The 13,666-nt window shown below is 56.2% G+C and overlaps 2 protein-coding genes across 2 annotated transcripts in view; one reads left to right on the plus strand and one right to left on the minus strand.

The window, feature by feature from the left end:
- Positions 1 to 6,360: 6,360 nt before the first annotated feature.
- On the plus strand, positions 6,361 to 7,206 carry TMEM37 (transmembrane protein 37). Its single transcript, XM_012644669.1, has one exon. It carries the CDS (start codon positions 6,601 to 6,603, stop codon positions 6,925 to 6,927), a length of 327 nt encoding a protein of 108 aa, XP_012500123.1. The 5' UTR covers positions 6,361 to 6,600; the 3' UTR covers positions 6,928 to 7,206.
- Positions 7,207 to 9,237: 2,031 nt separating this feature from the next.
- SCTR (secretin receptor) overlaps positions 9,238 to 13,666 on the minus strand; it is a 73,878-nt gene continuing 69,449 nt past the window's right edge. Inside the window, exons 12-13 of the mRNA XM_012644666.1 lie at positions 10,798 to 10,839; positions 9,238 to 9,665 (exon numbers count right to left, since the gene is read on the minus strand). Coding sequence (XP_012500120.1) covers positions 9,516 to 9,665; positions 10,798 to 10,839 — 192 coding nt within the window. The 3' untranslated portion in view covers positions 9,238 to 9,515. The remainder of the gene's footprint in view (positions 9,666 to 10,797; positions 10,840 to 13,666) is intronic.

Below are 13,666 nucleotides of genomic sequence, written 5' to 3' on the forward strand. Positions count from 1 at the left end.
TGGGTGCAGATTACCCAACCTGGCAGTTCCTTCTCATTTTAATCCCAGGCACTGCCCTCCTGGTCAGGTGAAATGCTGCCACTCAGAACGTCCCTCCCACAGAGTGGTCCAGGGCTTAGTGTAAGGGACCCCCAACAGGGCCAAGTCCTTCTTTCCCACCTGAGCCCCTCCTCCAGAGCAGTGGAGGAGCGCCTGGTTTCTGAAACCCTTGATGGGGGCGGAGGCAGGTGGGGGCTGTGGAGGGCAGGCGGGAGAGCAGAGCGGGCTAAGCTGGCGGGGCCTGGCCAGCTGCCCTTTGCCTGAGCTCAGCCGTTCTCAAAGCTGGCCCCAGACCGCAGCAGCAACATCAGCTGGGGCCTCGCCCTCACCCCAGACCTACTCAGTCAGACACTCTAGGGTGGGGCTCAGCAACCTCTGTTCTAACAAACCCTTCAGGCGATTCTGATGTAGAATGGTGACAAGAACTCAGACCCAGACTGGGACTACCAGATAAGTGGAGTCCTGGTTGTCCAGTGAACTCTGAACGTGGGGAGCTGTGGGCAAAGCCCTCCTGTACCTGGGCCCCCGCTTCTCCATTTGTCAAGCCCCAGGACTGGGTTTAAGGGTTTTACAGGGTCTTCTAGGCAGGGATGGAATCCAGTGAACATCGAAGTGGGAGATGCATAGACAATTGTCACAGGGCTCTAGCAGGAAAACAGAGGTAAGCGCAGTTGCTTTGAATGTTTTCGGGTGAAGTCACAGGGGAGCTGCCTGCCTGCCTCAATGAGCCACATAATTTACCCCATTTAGTTAGGGATCTTGCTTTCCCTTAGCAGGAACCCTCCCTCCACCGCCGTACACTTCCCCACAATTGAGGAAGGGGGAAGGGGCGTGTTTAGTAGGAATTTGCTGCTCCCGGTCCCTCCTCCCACCTCTACCCTTTTTGGGGCGGGGACCTTTATGTGCTGCCTCCTTAAGAACTCCGGTCCCATCAAAACGGAGAAAGAACAATTACACTTTTTTGGCATTTTTGCCTTTTTGGTAGTTCCTGAGGCGACCAGAAGGAAAGCCGGTTTTTAGGGACGTAAGTAGGATTATCCCCAAAGGTTCCACTCCGTTCATGCTTACCAGGGGCCCCCGCAAGAGGCCGACCTTTCGTATATATTATCTCAGGAACCGAGGCGCAGAGACGGTAAATAAGCAGTCCAAGATCACACAGCGGGTGGCGAAGGTAGCAGTGCCCGAGCGCAGGCCTCCTCCCTCCGGACCCCGCCGCCTCCCCCAGAGCCTCTACTCTGCAAGCTGGGACCGGAATCGAATCCTCCGGCCCCTCCGTCCCGTCCCGGGCCTCGAGGAATCTGCGCCCCAGGCGAAGCGGCCCTCGGAAGTTCAGGCGCCAAGCAGCGACTCCCGGCTCTCCTCCCTCGGACCCGGGATCCCTCCCCCCGCGTGCCGGGTCCTCCCCTCGGCTCCCGGCCGCTCTCGCTGACTCAGCGTTACCCGAGCTGCGGAGGGCGGCGGGGCCACCCGAGCCCGCCCGGGTTAATTGCCCGGCGGTGCCGGCCCCCGCCCGGCCCCCGCCGCCCGCTCCGCCCCCGGGGAGACGTCGGGCGTCGGCGGCCGGGCTGCTGCCGAGCGGCGGGAGGGAGCGAGGCGGCAGCGCGGCGAGCCCCAGCGCAGCATGACTGCCATCGCCGTGCAGGTAGCCCGGGGCGCTGCCCCACCGCAGGGGAGAGGAGGGAGGGTCGCACCACGGCGAGCTCCAGCCCCGGACTCGGGGTGCGAGCGCCCCCGTAGCAAACCTGCAGGGTCCCCAGCGAAACTGCCGCCCGGGAAGTGACTTGGGGCGCCCGCCCCCCAACGCTGTTCCTGCGGCGCGGACGCCCCCTGCGCCCTTGGCTCCCAGAGTTCCCTGGGAAGGATTTTTCCGCTTCTCTTTGGGGTCCCCAGCGACCCATGGGTTCGGTTCCCCGTAGGGGTGCCTCCTTTGTAAGAAACGAGGCGCGTCTGGGGTGTCGGGCGGGCAGAATCGACTTGCAAAGTGAGGCTTATGTAACAGGGGCTGCGTCTCTTGGGAAGCTAGAACTTTCTGGGAGCGGGGCTGCGTTTGGGGTGCTGGGCGTGGGGCGGACTCGCCGGGGCGCGGGACACCTCAGAGCAAAAGCTGGCGACGCGAGGGCCGGTATCCCGAAGATCTGGTTTCTCCTAAGCATGGTGCCAGGTGTTTATGTTGGCTCAGAACCTGCACGTTCCTACCCCGCCCCTGCGGCCCGCCGCTCTCCGAAGGGAAGCCAGTGGGTGGCGGTGCCGCTGCCCGGTGTCGGCCGCGAGCTTCCTTTCGGCGCAGGCACCCACCAGCTCGCCGCCTCCGGTCCAACCTCCGGACTGATGACAGAGGCCGGGGGACCCCTACAACTGCTCGGCATTCCCGGTGCCTCCGACCTCCTGTTTCGCCCATTTCATGGATGAGGTGGCTGAGACTCAGAAGTAACCTACCCGCAGGCCACTGCTAAGTAACCGGGCGGCCAAGTCAAAGAATCATTCAAACCCTGGCCTTCCTGGCTCCAAGTCCCCCTGACCCCCTTCGGCCATTGGTAAAGGGAGAAATCCCACCCGCAGGCCCGCCCCCAAACCTCTTTTAGCCAGGACCTCTCCCATCGGGTGGGGCAGGGAGTGGGAGGCTGGGAGCTCCTCCTCTTTGTTCTGGGGCTTGTCTTGAATGTGACCTGGCAGCCCCCTGGGACAGCCCGTCAGAAGGGTGGGACCAGGTGTGGTCTCTCCCCTCGAGGAGCTTACAGTCCATTTGCAGAGAGAGACTTGGAAACTGGGAATGGGGAGTGAGTGCATAAGTAAAAAGTGCTTTAGTTGTCGGCAGGATTAACTTCAGCAGGGGAGGTGGAGGAGGAGGAGGAGGAGGACTGGTAGCAAGGTGAGAACTCTGGGCTAGGGGAGGCCACAGGCTCCGGGGAGGGAGGTCGTGCCAGGGACTGTTCTAAGCACTTTAGGGGGATAACTCTTCACCCCCAAGACTAGGTAACTTGCCAGAGGTCAAACACAGGCACGAAGCGAGAGCTGGGTCACGCAGAGAGGGATGGGCCAGGCTGAAGGAACCGAGGCAGGCCTACTCACTAGGAGGCTGCTGGAGAAATCTCAGGATGTTGATGATGGTGGTGGCGATGGCCTCACCTGGGCCTGGGCAGAGTGGGTGGTGAGGGGAGCCAATATGGGAAACGTGTGGCAGATGCCGGGAACGAGTAGGAAGGAGCCCAGGGTGTCTACTTAGGGTGCTATTGGTTGAGGGGAGCAGGTGAGGGCCTGGGTTACAGAGGAGGACAAGACCATGGCATTGGACTCAGTAGCCCAAAAGTGTCGAGCAACCTTGTTCTACAGGTCACTGGAAATCATTGAAGGTTGCAGAAGAAAAAGGGAATCACTTGCATTTTTTATTTTATTTTTAGCAGAGGAAGTCAAGGCCCAGAGAGATTTAAGTGATTGCCCAAAGTCACCCAGCTGGGGGCTGGCAGGATAGGGGCAGGACTGCCCTCTTCCCCTCTTTTCCACTGCCCACCTGCCCTCCAGCAGCTCATTCCAAGCCCTGAATTACTGAAAGCTGCTGGCAGAGATGCCCACAACAAGGGGTGCGGTGCCCAGTGGTTAGGAATGAAGGTTCCAATGAGTGTTATTAGTGTTATTAATATGATTTATAGCTGCCCACACGCATCTTTGTATACATGATCTCATCTAATCCTTGGGAGTTTACTGGTGGCCAGAGAGTTTGAATGAAGCCCTGCTTTGGAACGGGAGGGGAAGGAGATGAAACGAGGTCAGCTGTCCTTGCTTTCTGATCCCAACATGATGTCTGAGGGCCTGGAGATTAAAGTCCAGTCTGTGCCCAGGACAGGTGGGGCTGAGGAAGGGACAGTATGTGCCTCTTTCCCAGACAGGCTGGTGTCTAGAGTTAAAAGGTTTCTGGGTGCTGTGGTCCTGTGACTTGTTCTCTGCATCTGGGGCTCTCCCCTCCTAGGACCATGTCAATCTCTAGGGACGTTGTAACCTTGTCAGGTGTTTTCCCAGCTCCTGCTTTCCTGCAGGTGTCACCAACTTCATGCTACAGATTAGAAAACAGGGGGCAAAGAGTTTAAGAAACTACCCAAGGACAAACACCTCTAATGGTTCATAGAGTAGACACAGAGGTTTTCAAAGGTTTTTTTGATTTGTTTCTTACCAATAGATCCTTTTTTTTTTTTTTTGGTAATAAAAAGAGATACAGACTCTTGGACCCCTAGTGTCTTGAGCAGGTTGCAGGGATCTGTGGTGGTTGAAGTGAGGAAGGGGACCCAGAGCCAGCCTGCTCAGCTTCCCCAAGCACCTGTGCTTCAGTGCCTACAACCCCTCCTGGAAGCCAGAGGACGCAGTTTGAGAGCCAATATGTACTAGCTGAATGGCTCCCACCTCCTGCACATTACACCATTGTCTGGGCAGCTATAACAAGCGTTGTTGTGATTTAGGTGAATGAGCTTGGGCAAGTCACCTGCCTTTGGCATAGTTTCCCTCTTTATGTGCCCCCAACAGAGCTTCCTACTCTACCAACCTCACAGGTTTGAGAATAAAAAACAATCCTACTTAGAGGTGCTGAAAGCAAACTACATCCTTATTCCTGTATCCCTGGGGTTGGAATCAGCAGTAGCGCCTGCATCTGCGGCATGTTTGCAGACAGGCTTGCTGGGCCCTGGCCACAGGAGTCTCCCAGGAGCAAGGCTTTCCTCTATGTCCCTCAGGGAGACACGTGGCCCAGACTTGCCTCTGGAAGACTCCATTGGCACGTGGCTTGGGGTGCACCCTCCAAGGTCCTCATTTCTCCATTCTCTGGTTTCTTAGCAGTGACTGTCTGCTTTGCTTACCTCCCAAACTGGGATGCAGCCTGGCTGCTTCTATACACACTGTAAAGAGGACGATTTAATTTATGACTGGGCAGGAGACGGGGATTGAAGGGAGCTTCAGGTGGAAACGACAGTGGTTGTGAACTTCACCCCTCGTTTATTCCACAGCTCGTCCTCAAGCACCCACTGAATGCCCAGGTCAGACACTGCCGGGTACTGGGGATGCAGTGGTGACGAAACACAGGGGCCCTGCCCTCTCGGAGAAGGTAGTATCTGCGTGAGACAGACGGCGTCTGTAACTGCAGACTGTGGTCAGAATGGTGAAGGGAACGAACAGGTGCCCGACGCAGAATACCAGGAGGGACTTGCTTTGGGTCGGGTGGGCAGGAAAGACCTCGCTGCAGAGGGGACTTTAAGCTGAGACGTGAAGAGTAGAGAAGAGGAGTCGTCCTGGAGGGGCAGAGGAAGCTGCAGAAGAGCCTTTTCAGGCCAAGGGGCCAGTAGGTCTGAGGGAAGAAAGTTCTAGGCATGGGAAGAGGGCTGCCATGCCCAAGCGTGCCCAGGGGAGTTTGCTGGGAGCTGAAGTTGGATCGTGCAGGCTTACGGGCTGTGTAAGGAGTTTGACTCTTTGAAGTATTTCTTTCTTTTGCTTTCTGGGTCAGGGGTTGGGATCGGTGCCCAGGTGGTGTCCCAGGACTGGGAGATAAGAGACGTCTCACTGGACACCTAGCCTGGCTTGCCGGGAGACCGAGGTGGGGGTGCCCCGTTCCATGGCTGCACCAGAGGCTGAGGAGAGCCGCAGTGGCTTCCCCACACCTAGAAGCTGCCAGAACAGTTTGGTTGGCAAGCTCTGGGAGGCGTGCAGCCTGTGGGAGGCGTGCAGCCTGTGCGAGTCCGCAGGGCAAGGTGCAAACATCACTTTGAGGACGGACGGAAAGGAGGCAGTAACATGGAGTCCTGCACTGACGGGGGGTGTGGGATCAGGTGAGTGGAGGTCAGGACGGAATGGCCGTGTCCTGGGGAGGTGGCGGGGACCTTGTATTGATACGCTTGGTACACCCTCCAGCCCTGCCAGGCAGGATTCTTGTTTGACACGCAAAGAAACCTAGGCCGGCTGCATGTTCAGGGTCGCTGCAGCCAGGCAAGGCAGGTTTTCTGAATTCGGAACCGACCAGGATTTGCCAGTCCATTGGATTTCTCACCCACTATAAAGACCGTGAAAGGAAGAAAGGTCAGGGAACTCTTCGTGCCTGGTGAATCCTGGGCTGTAAACGCTTGCAGTCCAGGCTGGAGGACAAAGGACAGGTGGAGTGGGGAAGGGTTCCCCAGAGAAGGTGGATCTGTGCTGCGGAAGCCACGAGGAAAGGGGGCGTCCAGGCTTCACGCGAGACCTGAGAGAAACTGAGGCTGTGAGAGCTGGAAGACCTGTTCGGGGGTCTTCCTGGAGGGGCTGGAGGGCCCTCACTGACACGGTGCTTCCTGTGGTGTCTTCCAGGCCCAGAGGCTGTTGGGCCAAAGGAGGCCCCACCGGTCCTTCTTTGAATCCTTCATCCGGACCCTTATCATCACGTGTGCCTCCCTGGCCGTGGTCCTGTCCTCCGTCTCCATCTGTGATGGGCGCTGGCTCCTGGCCGGGGACCGCCTCTTCGGGCTGTGGCACTACTGCACTGCCACCAACCAGAGCGAGCCGCGCTGCCTCAGAGACCTGGGTCAGGCCCACGTGCCCGGGCTGGCCGTGGGCATGGGCCTGGCCCGCACCGTGGGCGCCTTGGCCGTGGTGGCTGCCATTTTTGGCCTGGAGCTCCTCATGGTGTCCCAGGTGTATGATGACGTCCACTCACGGCGCAAGTGGGCCATGGGCTCCGTCCTCCTCCTGGTCTCTTTCGTCCTCTCCTGCGGGGGGCTCCTGAGTTTTGTGATCCTGCTCAGGAACCAGGTCACGCTCATCGGCTTCACCCTGATGTTCTGGTGCGAATTCACTGCCTCCTTTCTCCTCTTCCTGAATGCCATCAGTGGCCTTCACGTCAACACCATCACCCGTCCCTGGCAACAACCAAGGAAATTTTAGGGCCCCCCCCCACCCAGGGACATCAGGTTCTGTAAGAAAGTGTGGTCAGGATGGGACTTTTCCAACATGTGGCCTCTGGTGGGCTGGGGTGGGACAATGACCTTGAAACTGCAGCCTCTTAGCCAATAACCTTTGGGTGGTCGGCCAGAAGTGGCCCCAGGGCCTCTGCAGCTGGTCTGCAGGGCTGGAGGCCAGGAGGGTGCGTCAGTGCCACCAGCTGCACAGCCTTACCAAGTTATTAGGGTATTGATTATAGAAGAAGAGAAACATGTTAAAACTTTTCTTGAGTTTTCCTCCCTGGACTGGAATAGATTTGGAAGCAGCTTGAGTAACTGGTGCCTGGGCTCGCTGCACAGCCAAGCCCGGTTCACGCCTGTTTTATCGATGCTGGGATATGGGCTGTGGGATCCCGGGGGTGCCCAGGCTGGCTAAGAATGGGTCATTCTTGCAGCTAAGGGTCCAATCAGTGCCTAGGACTTTCTTCCACCAGCCGAAAAGGTCTTCATGCATATGTCCCTGGCTTTGGCTTTCGCCATGTCAAGGAGGCAGAGTTCAAGATTCCCTCAGAATGTATTGTACGTAGCAGTTTTCAAACCATTTGACTTGGTTTGACCCCTGCCCTTTGTGGGAACCTCACAACCCGTGGATAACCCTAGCTTCTAGCAGCTGGCTGTCCCCGCTGGGGACTCTGCCTGTCAGAATCCTGCCTTAAGGTGGGTTTCCTTTCTCCTTCGAGAAGAGTTCTTGAGCAAGCCCTCCCAGGAGCCCACCTGACTTCTGAATACACAGTCCTCCCCAAGGCCAGCATGTGTGCGTGTTCCTCTTTTATAGGGGTCAGACAGCAGCCTCAGGGTACCATTTCCAACCCTAGAACACATTTCAAAGAGCACGTACCTGGACCTGCTGGACTCCCAGGGCGTGCAGGGAGCAGCCAGCCCTGGGTAATGATTAACAACTGTCTTGGGATGAGTGGAGATGAAGGGGGCCGGGGACCAGTGGAGATTTCCATCCTCGCCAGCACCTCTGCATTTTTGTTCATCACGTTGCTCCCTTTCCAGTCCCTTTTCTGCCCAGAAGTAAGTGAGGTCTTTGCCTTCAGCCCATTTTGTCCTACATGGGCCCCTTTCCTTCCCCTACTGGGTAAATTCTGGCTTTCCCTGTGTTCTAGCTCCCATGCATTGCATGGGGTTTTTGGTCTCTTCCCTGCCCTTGTCATTGCAGGTCCCCTTCCTGGGCTGGGCTGGGTGCCTGTACCTACCACTATTGCGATTTTTAAAGATTGTTATTCCAGATGCACAGAGTCGGGAGGCAGTGTGGCTCCAAGGCGCAAGGTGTGGACTCCAAGGCTGGGCAGAGTTGTGATCACTCCAGAAGAGTGTCTGTGGACTGCTCGGTTCTGCAGCGAGCAGAGCTCATTAACCCACAGGCCCCACCTTAGCCTGGCAAGTGGGAAGCTGGGGCAGTCTCTAAGGTGCAGAGGGGGTGAGTGAGGGAGGGGAGGTGTGGAGGTGGGGAGCCAGGGCCCAGAGAGGGACACACACTTGTCCAGGGTCACCCAAAGCCAGGACTAGAGCTGGCCCACCCACAAGCAAGATGCTTTTCCCTCAACACTGGGGGAGTTGTCTCTGCTTTCCAGAACACCACAGCCTGAGCACTAGGAGGTTTTGTTTTGTAGAAAGGTTCAAATATTTAGTCCTCTTTCATCCTCACTTGGGGGCAGGGAGTCCAGATACTCAGAGGAACTGAGAGCCAGAGTGCAGGGTGAGACGAAAGTCCCTAAGAGCTTGGTGAGACAGGAGACGGGCCTCTGTCTTTCCCTGCCTGGGAGCATGGGCATTTGAGATCAAAACTCCACCTCCTTGCTGAGTAGCTTGGGTGCGTGAGTATGGGGTCTTGGTGGACCTGTTTCTCATCTGTAAAATATGATCCCATCCCATTTTCTGCTGCACCTGCCTCCCAGGCTGAGGATAGCTGTGAAAGACCAGGAAGAACAGGGGTGTGCCTCATCCCCTGTCAGGGATACTAAAAGGGGCTGGAGGCCCTCAGGCTGCCCTGACCTCCACTGCGACTTTATCAGATTAATTTAGCTCAGGTAAGAGCTACTGTACAGGTGAGTTGCAGTGAGGGACAGGATTTGCCTAGGGCCAAGGGCTTTGATTTCTCACCTTGCCTGAGCTTCTAAGCTTGTCCCTAAAAAACTGCAGCTAGGGGACCAGGGAGGACCCCTCCTCCTGCAGAAAAGGGTTGTGAGTGCGCCAGAGCATACTCCCTCACCTTGTGTCCAGGCAAAAGGACTGACACAGACCAGACCTCGTCCCAGGTCCCATTGATTTCCCTGTTCCCTTTGAGGACCCCTGAGCTGCTCTTCCCAGAAGAGCAAACAGACCAAGTCCCAAGCCCTAGCCTGTGCCATGGTGCCCCAAGTCCCTTCTGTTCAGTTCTGAGGAATCCAAGGCCTGGGGGAGGGGCGTCGCCCCCACAGGAAAGAGCGCAAGGTGTCTGCTGGGAAGACCGGCTGTCCCGGATCAGCGTCCAGCCCTCCTCAGGAGCCATGTTAGCCTCTGTCCATGGTGGCCCCATCCAGCCTCTCAGATGACACTGCCCCTGCAGGTGCTCTGGCTCTGCTCCGAGGTGCTGGCCTTGGTGCCATTGCTGAAGGAAGAGCTGAGGACCACGGGGCGCAGCGGGAACTCATAGAGGTGCCACTGCTGCCACTTCTTCTGAACCTCCAGCTGCACCTGCCCCAGAGACCAGCCATCAGCCCAGAAAAGGACAGCCCTGTGCCCAGAGCCCCACACTCCCCTGGGGCCTCTGCACAGGCCCTGCCACTCCTGCGCAGCGGTCCTGCTGTCCCCTCACTTGCAGGCCACTCAGATTGACCATTTCCAGCCCCTCTGTCCAGTAGGGACACTCCGCCCCAGGCACTGACACCTGGGATCTCATTACATCGTATCCCAACGAAAGGACTTGTGGTTTGTTTCACAAACTGTAGAACTTGTACATCCAGATCTGTACCTGGGACAATTGGATACTTATTCCCACGAAGGCACCCAAGCTAAGAACTTATCTAGGACCTAGGGAGTTGCTCTTGGAAATTTGTTCACAATCCCCACATGGAACAGCCCAACCTTTGAGGCTAGGCTTGATAACGGATGTTTGGGAAACATCAGAGGTCATTCCCATTCAAGTGTGGCAAACCAGATAGAGGGTCAACAGTCACAGAAAGGCTTTACTTGTGTGCAAGACTGTAACTAATGTTGACTACACAGCTTTTCTGTGTGCCCGGAGCCTCGTGTCCTGACCCAAATGCTCTGTGCAAGGCCAGAGTCCCCAAAGTGGGTGCGCAGTCTCCTGAGGGATCAACACTCATTGGTGGTCTCGGGGACTGAGCTGCAGACATTTCTTCCAAGTTGCCTGTTTCCCACATGGGAAGACTGAGGCCGAGAGAAGGGCAGTGACTGAGATCACCCGACAACCCAGCAGCAGGGCAGTAGAGCCTGGGTTCTCACTGGGGTGCCTGTATTTCTTGTGGTGTTTCCTGAATTTGCCCGTGGATAAGAATCACCCGGAGTGCTTGTTAAAAAAACATTTTCTCAGACCCCAGCCCAGACCTACAGAATCCACTTTTGCTGAATCAGAAACTGGGAGTGGGGCCCAGCAATTGTTTTAACAAGCCTACCAGGTGATTCTGCTACTCCCACCAAGTGAGCTCAGACTCCTACAAGAATAGCCAAGCACTTGCCTTGAGGCTGGGCCACCCGCTGCCCATTCCACCTCCTTCCCCACTACCCTTCCCAGGTAGCTCCTTCTGAACCAGCATCAGTTGGCTAGAAGCTCCCCCAGGCATCCAAGCAACCCAAGATCACTCACCTCCCCGTTGAGGAAGCAGTAGAGGACAGCCACCACCAGTCCCTGCGAGGGGAGCAGAGGCAGCAGGGATTAGTGTTGATGCTTCAGCACCCAGCTTGAACAGCTGGCCAACCTCCTCCCCAAGTCCTTAATTACTAGCTCCAAGCTCACTTCCCTACCTCTCTTACCTCAAGGGAGCTTGGGCTACCTCCTGTGGGCCGCCCACCGCACCCCTGGCTGCGCCTGCACACTGGGCTTACACTGAGCAACTTGGGGCCAAGGACGGGCTCCCCCTCATCTGTTGTCCCTGGCGTCTAGCATAGGCCCTTGAACACACGTGGTGTTGGGGGCTGCTACCTCAGGCCGGCGGGGATGGGCAGCTCACCCGAGTTGGTAAGGTAAGCCCCCTGGGGAAGCAGGGGGTGGTGGCACCAAAGTATGCCCACCCCAGTGGGAGGGGTGTGGTCCACCCAGGATGAGACCCTGGGCCCACCCAGTGTGGTCTTGTTTTCAAGATAAGCTGGAAATCTGAAGCTGTTTAAACATGGACAACAAATTCAAATTGAAAAACTAATATGTGGGCAGAACAAACAAGATACAGGTCCCAGCCGGCCAGCAGTGGGGTCTGACCTCCCTGCTTAATGGACTGGTGGATGCATCTCCATGGCCAGGACTGTATGTTCCCTAGCGTGGTGGAGTCTGTGCCTACCAGGACTCTCCCTCCCTGGTATTTGGAGCTCCCTGACTTTCTGATGGTGCCCCCAGGATCCTGGCTTGGAGCTCTGCAGGGGAGGGACTCCAGTCTGGGATGCCTGATTCGAGCCTAAGAGGCCTGCAGAACCCGCGGGAAGCGGTGTCTCTGCAGCATGTCCTCCCTGCGCACCGCTCTCAGGGACGCACCCTGGGCCACCCTTCCCTGTCTTACAGGACTGCCCCCAGGTTCCCCCACAGAGGCCTGAATGCCACAGCTCTGACCTTAGGGGGCCCAACCCCTGCTCCCTAGTCCCACCCAGGCCTGCCCGTAGCTACTTACCACATTGGAAAGGACCCTAATAGGCGATGAACCAACCCTGTGGATTAAGTCTATGGTGGGCTCAATATGTACGACTGCTCGGGGATATTGGCAATTTTTTTTTTTTTTGAGACATAGTCTCACTCTGTTGCCCTGGCTAGAGTGAGTGCCGTGGAGTCAGCCTAGCTCACAGCAACCTCGAACTCCTGGGCTCAAGCGATCCTACTGCTTCAGCCTCCCGAGTAGCTGGGACTACAGGCATGCGCCACCATGCCCGGCTAATTTTTTCTACATATATTTTTAGTTGTCCAGATAGTTTCTTTCTATTTTTAGTAGAGAGGGGGTCTCGCTCTTGTTCAGGCTGGTCTCGAACTCCTGACCTGGAGGGATCCTCCTGCCTCGGCCTCCCAGAGTGCTAGGATTACAGGCGTGAGCCACCGCGCCTGGCCAATATTGGCATTTTAACAAGAGTTAGTGACGAAACTAGAAGGGTTTGCTTGAGAATCTCAGGCATCAATGATTGCTACATACAAGGAGGACTATCGAGGGGCAGGAACACTTACTCAGGGCAGTGGTTTCCAAACTTTGTTGCACGTTAAAATCATCTGGGAGCTTTTGCCCAGGTCGCACTCCCCAAATCCGAATGTTTGAGGGCGAGAGCATCAGCAGCTTTTAAAGATCCCCAGATGGTTCCACCGTCTGGGGAGCCACTGTCAGAAGAGAATGGGAAGGACTTCAAGGCGGGCTTTGAAACAAAGCAAACCTGGACAGGGAGCACAGGTTGGCCCAAGTAATTGTGGGATTCTGGGTTCCAGGGGCTTCATTTAATCCTCGACAAAGCCCTTGGAGGGAGGTGGGAGGATCCCCACTTTACAGGTGAGGGAACTGAGTCACAGAGGGGTTTGGCATGACTGGAGCTCTGTGTTCTTGGCTCAGAGCCAGCAGCATGCCTAGGTCTCACCTGTCCTGGGATCCAAGGGTGCACTTTCACTGCTCAGAGTAGGGAGTTAGCTGTGCTCCAAGTGTATACAGGGCCAGCCTCACACAAGCCAGCAAGTTTACTAAATTCTAGTTATTCGATGATCATTAAGAGTGAGGACTGGCTGGGCGCGGTGGCTCACGCCTGTAATCCTAGCTCTCTGGGAGGCCGAGGTGGGCGGATTGTTTGAGCTCAGGAGTTCGAAACCAGCCTGAGCAAGAGCGAGACCCCGCCTCTACTAAAATTAGAAAGAAATTAATCGGCCAACTAAAAAAAATATATACAAAAATTTAGCCGGGCATGGTGGCGCATGCCTGTAGTCCCAGCTACTCGGGAGGCTGAGGATCGCTTGAGCCCAGGAGTTTGAGGTTGCTGTGAGCTAGGCTGACGCCACGGCACTCACTCTAGCCTGGGCAAAAAGAGTGAGACTCTGTCTCAAAAAAAAAAAAAGAGTGAGGACTGAAGAAAATATACATATATATATGTATTTTGTAGAGACTGGGTCTCCCTATGTTGCTCAGGCTGGTCTTAAACTCTTGGGCTCCAGCGATCCTCCCGCCTCAGCCTCCCATGTAGCTGGGACTACAGGCACAGGGGTGCCACCATGCGCAGCTCTGAAAAAGCTTTTTTTTTTTTTTTAGAGACAGGGTCTCACACTGTTGCCCCAGCTAGAGTGTAGTGGCATCATCATAGTTCACTGCAGCCTCAAACTCCTGGACTCAGGTGATCCTCCTGCCTCAGCCCCCCGAGTAGCCGGGACTGCAGGCAAGCACCACCACACCAAGCTAATTATTATTTTTTTTGTGGAGATGGGGGATCTCACTGTTGCCCAGGCTGGTTTCAATCTCCTGGCCTCAAGCCTGGCCATGAAAATTTCTTAATGTCATTAAAATTCTTCA

This window comes from Propithecus coquereli, unplaced genomic scaffold (assembly GCF_000956105.1).
Source record: "Propithecus coquereli isolate 6110/MARCELLA unplaced genomic scaffold, Pcoq_1.0 Scaffold217, whole genome shotgun sequence".
Classification (NCBI taxonomy): domain Eukaryota; kingdom Metazoa; phylum Chordata; class Mammalia; order Primates; family Indriidae; genus Propithecus; species Propithecus coquereli.

Bases quoted from the DNA above. Each gene is read 5' to 3' on its own strand.
- TMEM37 (XM_012644669.1), top strand. From the start codon at position 6,601: ATGGGCCTGGCCCGCACCGTGGGCGCCTTGGCCGTGGTGGCTGCCATT.